The 14,562-nt window shown below is 35.4% G+C and overlaps 1 protein-coding gene across 1 annotated transcript; it reads right to left on the bottom strand.

Moving 5' to 3' along the window:
* Positions 1–6,700: 6,700 nt before the first annotated feature.
* On the bottom strand, positions 6,701–7,341 carry LOC131803763 (uncharacterized). Its single transcript, XM_059125434.1, has 2 exons — positions 7,183–7,341; positions 6,701–7,116 (listed from the first exon to the last, which is right to left on the bottom strand). The coding sequence occupies exons 1-2, from the start codon at positions 7,231–7,233 to the stop codon at positions 6,742–6,744; spliced, it is 426 nt and encodes a 141-aa protein (XP_058981417.1). The 5' UTR covers positions 7,234–7,341; the 3' UTR covers positions 6,701–6,741.
* Positions 7,342–14,562: the final 7,221 nt, after the last annotated feature.

Genomic DNA, 14,562 nt, shown 5'->3' with positions numbered 1-14,562 from the left:
TTCATTAATTGTACTTGTTCCCCGACTGCACAATTTTATCCACAACATGTAAAAAAGCAGCTAAGTTCGGCCGGCCCGAACTTTTAATACCCTCCACCATTTGAAACAAATTTGGCAATTTTCAAAAAATAAAATCCGTTAAAAATTCTGTTAAAATACCGAATGCCTATACGACGACGTGCACCTGCATAGGCAACTTTTGTCATAAGTTATTACAATATTTAAATGCGAAACTTAAAGAAAAATCTGTTTATAATGTAGCTAAAATCATCAAAATACCGAATATAGGGAGTACCATTATATGGGGGCTATACGAAGACGTGGACCTGCACAGACAATTTTCTGGCATGGGCTGAAGTATCCATTTCGAACTTCGCATGCGAAATTTGAAACAATACCGGTAAATAATGTCGCTAAAATCATCAAAATATCGAATATCGGGGGGTACGGTATATGGGGCTATACGAAGACGTGGACCTACATGGCCCATTTTCTGTTTTATGCTGCAGTATCTATTACGAACTTCAAATGCCAAATTTGGAACGATTCCGTTAAATAATGTCGCTAAAATCATCAAAATACCGAATATCGGGGGGTACCGTTATATGGGGGCTATATAAAGACGTGAATCCACATGGCTCATTTTTTGACTTAGGATGTAGTATCTATTACGAACTTTAAGTACCAAATTTGAAACGATTTCGGTAAATAATGTCGCTAAAATCATCAAAATACCGAATATCGGGGGGTACCATTATATGGGGGCTATACGAAGACGTGGACCTGTACAGATAATTTTCTGTCTTAGGTTGTAGTATCCAATACGAACTTCAAATGCCAAATTTGGAACGATTCCGTTAAATAATGTCGCTAAAATCATCAAAATACCGAATATCGGGGGGTACCGTTATATGGGGGCTATATAAAGACGTGAATCCACATGGCTCATTTTTTGACTTAGGATGTAGTATCTATTATGAACTTTAAGTACCAAATTTGAAACAATTCCGGTGAATAATGTCGCTAAAATCATCAAAATATCAAATATCGAGAGGTACCGTTATATATGTGCCTATTTGATAACTTGGACCTACATGGCCCATTTAAGAACTTAACCTGCCTACTGGCAAAATATACATGTGTGCAAAATTTTAGCCTTCTATCTCAATTTGTTTGAAAGATAGCGTGACAGACAGACGGACAGACAGACAGACACACAGACAGACAGACGGACATGGCTAAATCTTAGTCTTAGAATTTTACGCTGATCAAGAATATATATACTTTGTTGGGTCTGACGTGAGTATTTCGAGGAGTTACGAACGGAATGAAAAAATTAATATACCCTCCATAGTATGGTGGAGGGTATAAAAATAATACAAACAGTCAGACGCGTCGAAAACTTTGAGCAGACGCATCAGACTTGGTTCGCTGGGTTGATAGTTATTGAGTAGTTGCCAGTGAAATATAAATTCATGAGCATAATTTTAGGCGGTTACAAATTGAAAAAATAGCTAAACTGTCGGTTAGAAAAGATAAAATATGGTGGGGATTGCATTTCAGCAGCAAATTCGACATCCGAATGAAGTTTAAACTCAAGCAAAACGAAATAAAATTCCAGACCTGCAGGTCTATTCTGTAACTTTTATCGATAGATTTTTTTTAATAACAAAGTTTGTAAAATTGATAAAAAGTTACAGAATATGCCTTCAGTTAGGTTAAGATATTTACACCCTAGACCACAAGGTGGTCATGGTATTATGTCTTTGTGCATTTGTTTGTAACATGCAAAAGAAAACGAGATAGAGCCATAGTTTCTTTTGATAATCTGCATAGAATCACATTCTGAGTCGATATGTGCATGTCCGTCCGTCCGTCCGTCTGTCTGTCCATGTATTTTTGTAAACAAAGTATAGTTCGCATTTATTACCCGATCCATATGAAATTTTGCACAAATCATTTGTTTGGCCCAAGGACGAACCCAATTGAAATTAGAGATAATCGGTAAAAGTTTAGATATAGCTCCCATATATATCTTCATCCGATTTGCTTTTTTGCCAAACGTGTAATATCAGCCCGAATAGTATGGAATTGTACACATACAACCAAATTAGGCCTGAAAATAAGTATTGCCAAATTTGATCGGTTCAGATATTGCTATAGCTCCCATATATATTGTTCATCCGATTTGTTATTTTTTGCCTCCGCAGCCGTAATATGCACTCTGTAACAACAATATTTGGGGAAATATATCAAATGCAACTCAGAAATACCTTTGCTAAATTTTATCGAGACCGATTCAGATTTGGATATAGCTCCCATATATAACTTTGTCCGATTTACCTTTTATTGTGCACCTAACGTCTAATTTTTGCCCAAATGGGATGGAATTTGGCACATATGACGAATTGGGTTTAGAAGCTAGTATGCCAAACTTGGTGAAGAGCGGTTCAGATATAGCTATATCTCCCATATATATTGTTCATCCGATTTGTTATATTTGTTACCCACAGCCGTAATATGCTCTCCGTAACAACGATATTCAGAGAATTATGTGAAATACAGCTCAAAAATTTCTTTGCCAAATTTTATCGAGATCGGTTCAGATCTGATCTGATTTCAAATTAATTTTGCACCAAATGGGCAATACAAGTCCGAATTTAAAAGATTCAAATGCTTCGGTATATTTAGTCCTTTAAATTTTAAATTATAATTATAATCATAGGGTGTATGATTGAATTCTCCCATAAAAACTTTTAATTGTTATTTGGAGCTCTACTAAATTAGCAAAGTGGTGTAGGGTATCATAAAGTCGGCCCCGCCCGACATTAGGATTTGCTTTACTGGTTAAATATTGCATATGTGCACTATTGAAGCGAAGTTATGACGATTTCCGAAACCTTAACTAGCTTCATTAATAGTTTCGTTGTAAATTGAAGTACTACTGTCCTCCCAAATACCAGTAGATAAAGCATTTTTGTTCTTTGTTTAAACGCTGCGCAATAAATTATGTGTGAAGTTGTATATTTTAGATCACAAACGATTTGATTTATCCATCATCTAAAGGAATTTTATATACGGACACACAACGGACACATGCTGATAAGTATGATAAAAAAAAAACACTAATTTCTACCCTTCCGCACAGTGTTCTTCACACTACTAAAATTATATCAAACATTTATTTTTGAATCAACAATCTTCTATTAAATTGTTAGCCTGTGTTGGATAGCTGTGATATGTTAAAGAATGTGTCTCGCATTGAAAAACGTTAAAAGGATTCAAACGAAATCTAATTCGGGACATTGTATGCCAACTCAACTATATCCGTTTGTCTATATAGCTGCCAGGCTAATTGGTGCTCAAGATAACTACCACCGAATAAACTGTATTTCATATGCTAGGTTCTCAAAAAGTTGGAATTTCACCTTACCAAAAAACGTCAATATAAATGTTTAAAAGAATGAGAAGGGATTCCAACCTCACTCTTCATTTGTCAATTTAATTCTGGTTTCTAATTAAACACAAGATCACTGAATTGTACACATGTGTTATTTTATCGCTGCTAGGAAAATGATAATTTTGGAATCTTTATTTTTAGTTGTTAGATTTTCCCGGCGTCTCACCCTCACTCAAATCTATATACAAAGTATTTATATTTACACAGATTTCGTGTCCTTTGGTTTCTATTTGTGACCTTTATAATGACTGCAAAATTAAGGACATTTCAGTTGTTGGTCCATTTCAACCCTAAATATATCGCGGACATCTTTAAAAACAATAGGCCTAGCCCTTCTGAGCCTAACCCTACTCTTATGAAACATTTCGTGAGGATCAGCCGATGCAAATTTTGTCAAAATTGGTCCAGCCATTCTTTAGATATAAGCATTCTAGCTAACATCTTCTTTTGTATATACAGGGTGAGATAAAAAACTGCAACAAAGTCAAACGCCATAATTTTTACATTTTTTGTTTAAAAAAATTTATTGATTGGAAGTAAAAAGTGTCGAAAATAGCATTAAATTTTAGAATAAGTTTAGATTTGTTCGAATTGGTTACCTTTGGCACAAATTATGGCCTTCAAACGGCCAATGCAACTGTCACACTCTGTCCGAATGTTGCTCTGCGGTATTTTGGCCCATTCCCGGCGAAGCGCTTGCTTGAGGTGATCGATACTTTGGTATTTTTTAGTGCCAATCTTGACTTCCAAAATACTGCAGACATAATAGTCCAACGGATTGGTATCCGGAGATTTTGGTGGCCATTTTGCGCTGCATCCAGAATATTTTCGCGATAATATTCGGCACTTATTCTGATGCCACGGTCAATTAAAACAAGCGAAGAGCTACCAACGGCTGTTATGGTGGCCCACACCATCACCATGGCCGGCTGGCCAACCGAAGGTGCACATTTTCAGCTGACCTCTTTGGCAAGTAAACACGATCATTTTGTTTTTTTACAAACTGCTGGACAACGAATGTTTTCTCATCGGAAAAAACTAAATTCGGTAGTTCACCACTTTCGGCCAAGCGAAGCAACTCTTTAGCTCTTTTGAGTCTATTTTCTTTCTGTTGTGGTGTAAGTTCTTGCACTCTTTTGGAATTTCAATGGCTTTATCCCGAGCTAATTTTTCATTATTTGCCGAATGGAATATTCCGAGCCATTTTTCGGCCACTGCGACGCGGGTTTCGATCAAGTCGCTTATTTACTTTTCAAACCATTTCTGCTGATGTTGCTGTTTTCTTCCGTCCACTTTCTTGACGTCGGGCTACGCTACTACTATCACGGTAACGGGTGTACCATTGACACAAAAGATTTATTCACATTTAAATACTGGAGTGCTCTAACGATAGCCACTTGTGGTTTTCCAGCCAAATATGAAGAAATCACACTATCACGCTTGAATTCCATAACGAATAACTTTTTTTGGGAGATTCTCACCAAAATGCTTTTGTACCCTTGGAAACAATATAATGAGCTGTCACTGGAATAATTTTAACAGCTGTCGGACGAGTGGCTTAGAAATTACATCAGTCTGAAGTTAGTTGCAGTTTTTTCATCACACCCTGTAGAGTGCACATATGCAGAAAATTTGATATTTGATCTGTTGGCAAACGAAAAGTACTAAAATTTGTACGGAGCGAAAGAAAAGGTGTCTATGCTTATGATATGGAGGTGGTTTTGGAAATTTGTACTATAATTGTTTGAAATGTACTAAATTTGGCATTGAGTAAAGGGATAGAGCTGGAATCCCGAAATTTGATATTGAGGTCTATTTTCGTATCTGGGTGTTGTTTTTCAAATGTGTTTTGCATTTGTTCGAAAATAACTAAATATTACTAAATTTGGTGTTGGGTGAAGGTATAGAGCTGTAAATCTGAAATTTGATATTGAAGTCACTGTTCGTTTTTTAAAGTTTAAATATGGAGACTTTAAAATAATTTTGGACAGAAAAAATTGGGCATGAGTCGATTTTGCAATGGTCTTACTAATATCCTCCTCGGTAAACTTAAAAAAAAAAAAAAAAAAAAACAAGTAAAAAAGTAGCTAAGTCGGGCCGAGCAGAAGTTTAAATACCCTCCACCATTTGGTAGGAAGTTGCAAAAAGTTAAAATGAAAATATACGAAGAAGATGAAGTACCCATTAGGACCTTAAAGTGCCAATTTTAAAACAATTCCCTTAAATAATGTCGCCTATATCATCAAAATACCGAAAAAGGAGATACCCTTATATGTGAGGTATACAAAGGCGTAGACCTTCATATATACTTTTTTATCATAGTTTGAAGCATCTATTACGAACTTCAAATACGCAATTTGAAACAATTCCGGTGAAAAATGTCTCTAAAATCATCAAAATACCGAATACCGAGATGTATCGTTAGGGACATCTCGGTTAGGGACATCTCGGACTGTACGAAGGCGTGGACCTGCATAGGTAATTTTTTGTTATAGGTTGTAGTACCAGTTAACATCTTCCAATGCAGAATTTGAGACGATTCCACTCTATGAAGCCGCTAAAATCATCAAAATACCAAATATTTAGAGGTATCGTGGCTATACGAAGGCGTGGACTTCCATACGAAATTTTTAGGCATAGGCTGTAGTACCCATTAATATCTTCCAACGCGAAATTTGAAACAATTCGGGTGAATGATGTCGTTAAAAACATCAGAATACCGAAGGTACCGTTATATGGGGGCTATACGAAAACGTGAGCCGACATGGCCCATTTACGAACTTAACCTGCAAAACCTTAACATTTGTGCAAATTTTTAGCCTTCTATCTCAATTTGTTCGTAAGATAGCGTGATTACAACAGGCGGACATCGCTTAATCGTCTTAGAATTTTACGCTGATGCAGAATATATACCCTCCATAGTATTGTGGAGAGTATTAAAGGCCTGACACAAACTGTTAGATCGAAACTGCGAAATAGTGTGTTGTGACCCAATTATTTATTCCACCTTGTAGTTTCAGTTTCATGCCACTTTAGCAATGATTCCGACCACTGTGCAGCGTCATTTCCCATCCCTCCAATGATAAGCCTTATCAAAATAAATGGTAAACATTTTTGACTGTTTTATTCTGCAATAATAAATTCTAGATACATACATATACATATAAATATAGATATAAATATTGGTGTGTTCAAATAATTTTACAATATATGTAGTTCGTATTGGGTGTGGTGAAAATATGTTAGCGAGATGCTCCACTTCAGTTTATCGTACTTCCGCTTTAAGCACTTGGCATGGCAGCAGTAGCAGCTGCAGCTCTGGCATTGGCTTCATTTTTGATGACTTTCAATTGATTTTTATACAATTTCATTTGCAGGGCAGAGCATTGTATTTGCATCCATGGGAGGGTGGGTGTGGCAGCGCCAGTGCCGGTACCAGTGGTAGCATCGGGGGCATTACATTTATTCAAACCCTGCTCAGCACTAGTCATAATGTCCAAAACACGTTGTCTCAAATCCTGGGGCAAGTCGGGTCTAATCAAAAGTTTGCCAGCCTCTTTTTGTAGAATCATGGTCTGGTAGAATTGGCCGGGTGAGACGCCAGCAAATGCTTGCTGGCCGGGGAAACCCGGATAGAAACCCATGGGTGCTTGGGCCTGCGAAAAAAAATGTTTGAATTTATGGGATTGAAAAATATTTATTTTTAAATAATTTGCTCATACCTGGGAGTAAGCCACAGCACAGATCACTAAGACAGCCAAAAAGAATTTCATTTTGATTTAATTGTTAAAATTGAAGCAAACCGTCGTTTGGAAAATTCTGAGATTCGTTTGCAAAGTTCCTCGAGTGAATAATGCTAATACACCCCATCGCTATTGCTTTTATAGATGACGGACCCAATCCATGAGTCCAAGCATTCATTCATGTCATCCAGCCAGCCAGCCAGCTACCGTTTTGCTCTCAAAGACAACCATAGATAGGCGGTAGGCAGATAACATACATAGATCTTATCTGGCGCTATCCGAGGCTGATGATTTTCTATATGTTTGTTGTGATTTTTGTTTTTGGTTTTGTTGTCGTGCTCCACTCGTCGTCCGCCTGTCAGAATCTTCTGTGTCAGAATGTAATTTTTATTATATTGTTTTTTTAAAGTATCTTCTGCAGCAGTCCATATTATCTCGAAAATAACATGAACTGTTTTCTTACAGATAATTTACGATTTCCTGCATCAGCCATATATTGTGCATTGCAATGACTAATTGAACGGAAATTTTGAATATTTATCTAAGATTTTCTTTGAAATAGAAACTATATATAGATAAATAAATATAGAGTTATTTATTGCCCTACATTAGCTAGCAGACAGCTTGAACTCTAGATTTGGATGATGAAATAATGATGGAGATAACGGACATATTTTTTTTTTTTTTTTTGAAAATTTCAACCATTTATGGTTGAGGTTGCAGAAGGAGTGGAACGATATTGTCTATCTCCGAACTCGATCTAAGTTTGATAATAATTTTACGATGTTCCATGTTTGGGCCAAAACGAGAGTTATTGTGTGCACCAGCCAGTCAGACAGACGGACGGACACCTTCAGATCGACTCCAAGTGTCCTGAACGGATTTGATCCAAAGGGTCTAAAACCTTTATTTCGATGAGGCACGTTTTGGCTGAATCAAATGATACCCTCTCTAGCCATATGGCTGAGGGTATAATGATTAATGGAGATGAGGGACATAAAATCGCTACATATTTCAGAATTACATTTTCAAATACCAAGTTTCAGATCTAAATAAATATGATATAAATATTGCGATGTGTCAGGCTTGGAATATATATTGGTTAGTTCCTTCACTTTATATGAAATATGTGATATTTTTTAGAAAATGTTGAAAGGTGCGTGAGGTACCGTATATAGTGGACCGAAGTATTCCATTTTCATAATTCATCTAATACAAAAAAAATACTGGTATGGGAAAAATTACAAGAAAATGAATGATTTCCTCACTCGTATTTATGGTTCCTCGTCTATAGATGGACGTTTCAGGAAACACCATCCAAGTTATTCCACAGTATTCCAACGGAATGACAACCAAGTCCATAAGTCAAACACAAATACTAACAAACGAATGCAAGTAAATTGCGAAGAGAGCAGTAGCTATAAATACGAGTGAGTGAAAAAAAGATCAATCCAACTTTTTTTCAACTAGATCTTATTTCGTGAATGGCAACAAGCAACCACGTCCATAAGTGAAATACAAACTAATGAATGAATACATGTACATTGTGAAAAGAGCAGTAGCTATAAATACGAGTGAGTGAAAAGAACGATAGATCCAACTTTTTTTTCAACTAGTGCTTACTTCGTGAAAAGTAACATGGTAACCACGTCCATTGGTCAAACACAAATACAAACAAATGAATGGATGTCAATTGCTAAGAGAACAGTTGTTATAAATACGAGTGAGTGAAAGAGAGCGATCAATCCAACTTTTTTTACCTAGTGTTTTTTCGTGAATAGTAACACTTACCTGAACAAATATGGTGGTGTATACGCTTGGACAACGCTGGGAAATGTTGCAAAAATAAATATGATATTGCGAAGTGCCAGGTTCGGGCTATATCGACTACTTCCTTCACTCTATATGTGCGTCAGTTACCAGTGAATCAAAGTATTTCATTTTTCCATTTCATCTAATACAGATAAAAATATTGGTATTGGGCAAAATTACAAGAAAATCTAACATTTATATCCGATTTTAAGCGATATTATTATTTCCGATAAATTCCATATTCATATCAGATTTCTGGTTAAGAGAAATATTCAGATATAGCAAGTTGTAAAGAATCACTGACTTGTTTCGCAAGTTATGACAGACAAAAGTATTAAAAATTGCGACCCTTTGTGGGTAAGGTACCAGAAGGGTAGAGAGTTGGATGCTTATTTCGCTTTCTTTGTACGTTTTGTTTTTCAAAAGCTTGAACCCTATATGGGGGGTGGGTGCTAGGATAACGGCTCTCTATGGAAACATTGAGATGTGTTTTATAAGCGTTTTATAAGCTTCTGGAACATTAAAAATGTTGGCTGTTTGTGGAGTGGACCGATATAGTCCATTTTCGCACCTGACCTATTACTGGAGCAAATATTAGGATATGCAAAGTTGGAGCAAAATCGGATTCCCTTTCTCTTTCTGTGCAGTAGAATATTTTCTTTAAATATTCTACCTTTTGTGGGGGAGGTACCAGACGGACTGGACCGATGTATCCCATCTTCACACCAGATCTTGGGTTAATAAAAATATTGTGATGTGTGAAATTTGAAGGCAATCGGACTCTTATATTAAATTTTATACTGGATATGATCATTCAAAATTTTGGCCCTTTGTGTTTTGGCATCTTTGTAACAGATCTTTTGTTGAGATGTTTCAAGTTTGAATGGAATAGGATGATAATTTCGCGTTTTATGAGCTTCTTGGATATTCAGAATTTCGACCTTTTGTGGGGGGTGGGGTATCGGAAGGTGTGGGCCAATGTATTCTATCTTCCCATCAGATCTTGGGTTAATAAAAATATTGTGATGTGTGAAATTTGAAGACAATCGGACTCTCACATCAAATTTAATAAAGGATATAATTATTCAAAATTTTGACCCTATGTGGGGGCGGTACTAGAAGAAATTGTCCGATCTATACCACCTTTATAACAGACCTTGTGTTGATGGAAATATTGAGATGTGCCTAGAATCGGATGTTAATTTCGCGTTTTAAGAGCTTCATGAATATTCAAAATGTTAACCCTTTGTGGGGGAGGTATCGGAAGGAGTGGGCCGATATACATATTCCATCTTCAAACCAGAATTTAGGTTAATGAAAATATTGTGGCATGTGTAATTTGAAGAAAATCGGACTATTACATCACATTTTATAAGAGTTATAATTATTCAAAATGTTGACCCTTTGTGGGGGAGGTACTTGATGGAGTGGGCCGACATTGTCCATTTTCACACCTAACCTTGCACTGATATAAATATTAGGATCTGCAAAGTTGAAGCAAAATCAGATAATCTTATCTCTTTCTGTGCAATAAAATATTTTCTTTGAAAATGTCGTCTTTTTGTGGGGGAGGTGCCAGAAGAAGTTGATCGATATTGCACATCTTCCAACTTAATCTAAGTTTGATAATAATATTACGATATACCAAGTTTGGGCCAAATTTCGGATATTCTCTTGGAGAGTTATCGTACGCACCAGGCACCGGCTAGATCGACTCCAAATCTCCCGAAACGGATTTAGTCCAAAGAGACCTAGGGTCTAAAACCGTTATTTCGATGAGTCACCTTTTGGCCGTATCAAATGATATATACCCTCTGTAGCCATATGGCTGAGGGTATAAAAAAGCAAACGCATAATTTTCACTTTTGGTATATAAATTTCGAATATAATTTTCATAAAAACTATTGCACCTAGATATATAGTTTATTCTGAGATTTATATTGAAATGTTGTGTAAAATATTTCCTCCTTTGGCACCTTTCGTCTAAAACGAAATTTTATGTTACTTTCAGGCGTCAACTCGAAAAAAGTCAAAGGAAAATTAGATCAAAAATATATGGGAATTTTTTGTTTTTGGGAACATTGATGCAAATATTTTTTTAATATACAGTCTTATCTTTGGTGAGGTGTACTTAACTTTGACCTTGAGGATTTTTTTGTCTTTGACGTCATCCTTCTAAAATTATGCATTATTGGAGACTTTTGCACAAACTCATAAAAAGTATATTTTTATACCCTCCACCATACATAGTATGGAGGGAAGTTCGTCATTCCGTTTGTAACTCATCGAAATAATAATTCTAGACCCAACAAAGTACATATTCTTGATCAGCCCATCCATATTTTTAAGGGAACTGTCTGAAATTCTACACATGGAGTTCCATGTGAGCACTTTACGCCCTGAAAGAGAATTCGCTATATAGGTCCGCCGGTATTCAGTATTTTGATGATTTTAGCAACACTTTTCAACGGAATTGTCTGAAATTCTACACAAGGAGCTCTTTGTGAGTACCTTATCCCCTGGAAGATAATTATCTATAGAGGTCCACGACATCGTATAGCCCCATTTAAAGGGTACCCCCCATTTTCGGTGTTTTAATGATTTTAGCCACATTTTTCAACGGAATTGTCTGAAATTCTACACAATATCGTATATCTGCCCATATATCGTCACCCTACGATATTCGGTATTTTTAAGGTTTTAACAAAATTTTTAATGGATTTTATTTATTTATTTATTTTTTTATTTTATTTATTTATTTTTTTTTTTTTTTTGAAAATTTCCTAATTTGTCGCAAATGGTGAATGGTATCCAAAGTTCGGTCCGGCCGAACTTACTGCTTTTTTACTTGTTAAACCTAAAATTTGTTTCTAATACATATGAATTCCTAGCGTTTGGTTAAGGTTTAGACTTTCGACGTTTTGTGAGACCTATAGTAGAAATCTGTGACATATGTTTTTGGTTCGCTTGTTTGCTAAAAAGAGGGGGAACTTGCCACCTCCATTGGTTACGTGTCTTCTTTTTTAACTCTACTTTCATAATCTGCTGGATTTCAACTGTAATTATTTTTTGTGTCGCACAGTGTAATATAGCCACTTTTTCACCTACCAGCATCTTGGCATTTAATTCCTGTTCCTTAATTGTGGGAATAGTTTGGTTGAACAACGAAACTCATCCGCCAAAAATCCCTATCTATGCTAGGAGGCACTGTGCCCGTGATTGTGTCTTGGAAAACACTTTCCTTTACCCGAACATCAATATGTTTCGGTTGTTCTCTGAAGTGGTCCTTGCTACAAAGAGCTTTCCCATGATATATGATGATATTGTAGCATCATCATAGACAAATAAAGGTATAGACTAAAAAGTTTTAAAATTTACCCCTTCCGGCAGATGTCACTCGAATTCGAAAACCATTTAATTATTTTTCTGCTATTTAAGTTTTATATTTGGGTAATGTCAATGTAACGAAGTCGCTGTTTCGTCTTCATTTGGTAAATAATAATAATTCATAAAAATATTCAATATTTTGCCTTTTGAGAGAATTAAAGCACTTTTTTCAAAGATAACAGATGAAACAAAGTTTTAGTCTATACCATAGACAAATAAAGGTATAGACTAAAAAGTTTTAAATTTTTCCCTTCCGGCAGATGTCACTATTATTGATCTTGGGCCAACCAAGTCACTCAGGGCTAGTGAAGTCACTCGACTTCGAAAACAATTTATTAATTTTTCTGCTATTTAAGTTCTATATTTTATATTTCACGACATATTTGGATAATATAAAAGTAAACAAAGTCGATGTTTCGTTTTTAATTGATAAATAATAAAGAATCATAGAAATGTTTAATATTTTGTATTTTGAGAGAATTGAGTGAGTCTACTGAACCTCTCTCACAGCATGAACGACATCTATTGAAGCACTTTTTTCAGAGATACCAGATGAGACAACTTTTTAGTCTATACCTAATTTGTCTATGTCTATACCATTATTTATTTATTTTAGGGCGAAATCTACCTGTCAATGATACTATCTATATTTACTGCCATCTAACGACGAATAGTAATATTACGGGCAAAAGATTACCATGACAACACTGTTTTCGTACAAGTGGCAACATTGAATTCCAACTGTTGAATTTATGAACACTTTCGAATCAGAAAAATACCCTTGCAAAAAAGGTATATTAAAAAGCAAACGATTATTTTTCCAATTTATTTATTTACAAAAATATTAAATTAATTACGATTTATTTTATTTAACCCCCTTAAATAATCACATGTTTGGAGAACAATTTTTTATGAATGAACACAACGAGAATCCTTCTCTCCACCCACCCACTCTATCTGACGAAATTCCTGTACACCAAGCAACCTACATTTAAGCCCCACGACTACGTAATATTTATATATACACACAAAAAAAATTAACTTTGTACCTACATACATATATTTTTACACATAAAATGACGACATTCATGCGTAACGAGTTACGGATTTATCTCTCATTTACGATGTTGGGGCTTAAAACGTTTTTTCTTTTCTCTGCCAAAAACAACAACTGATGGACATCCCCTTCCATTCATGGCATGGCGTCAGCATGTCTGGCTCTATAGTTTTATTAAAACGAAATTCTCTTTGCTTCGATTTGTTTTTATTACTCATTATTTGAAATTTTCTTTTCGTGAACATTGCAAAAAAAAAAAAACATTGGCGAAGGAAAATCATCCCCAAACAGGCGCAATACTGTAGTAGCCTTCAACTTGACATTTTATTTTTCTCAGTACTCACCGATTAACCACGTAGTGGTTACTTCATCGTAGAAAGCAAAGTCAATGAATTTAATGTCGCCGTCGTTATTCCAATGGCAAATACAGTTATATTTTGTTGCAGAATGAGCTATTTTAATTATTTCAATTATATATGAAATATATGAACTTATTTACTTTTTTACAGTATAATTTTTTGTAATGGTAAAAATAGACAATAATTTTTAATAATATTTACCATTTTTCTACTTTTAAAATATTGGAGCGATTAATAAAATCCGCTAAAAATTCTGTTAAAATCTTAAAAATACCGAATGTATCCATTATATTAGGTCTATACGGCGATGTGGGCCTACATAGGCATCTTTTTTTGTAATGGCTTAACAATATTCAAATGCGAAAGAAATCGGTGAATAATGTCGCTAAAATCACCAAAATACCAAATATTGGGATGTACCATTATATGTGGGCTATACCAAAACGTGGACCTGCAAGAACAATTTTCTATTATAGGCTGTAATACCCACTACGAACTTCAAATACCAAATTTGAAGCAATTCCGGTAAAAATACCGAATATCGGGAATGGGGGCTATACGAAGGCGTGGACCTGTACAGGTAATTTTTTGTCATGGGGTGTTATATCCATTACGAACTTCAAATACCAAATTTAATTAAAAATATTGTAAAAGACCGCAATGGCGCCTAATGCAAATTTATGTTTCAATACCCGATACCTAGCTTAATGTAAGTGTCATACAGTCAGTCGGCCGAATATCAAT

This window comes from Musca domestica, unplaced genomic scaffold (assembly GCF_030504385.1).
Source record: "Musca domestica strain aabys unplaced genomic scaffold, Musca_domestica.polishedcontigs.V.1.1 33, whole genome shotgun sequence".
Lineage (NCBI taxonomy): Eukaryota > Metazoa > Arthropoda > Insecta > Diptera > Muscidae > Musca > Musca domestica.
The sequence above is the reverse complement of the archived record's forward strand: the minus strand, read 5'-3'. Positions and strand labels throughout refer to the sequence as shown.

Excerpts from the sequence above, each read along its gene's own strand:
- LOC131803763 (XM_059125434.1), bottom strand. The coding sequence starts at position 7,233 with ATGAAATTCTTTTTGGCTGTCTTAGTGATCTGTGCTGTGGCTTACTCC. Across the intron at positions 7,117-7,182 it reads GTGCTGTGGCTTACTCCCAG|GCCCAAGCACCCATGGGTTT; the intron begins GTATGAGCAAAT and ends TTTTTTTCGCAG.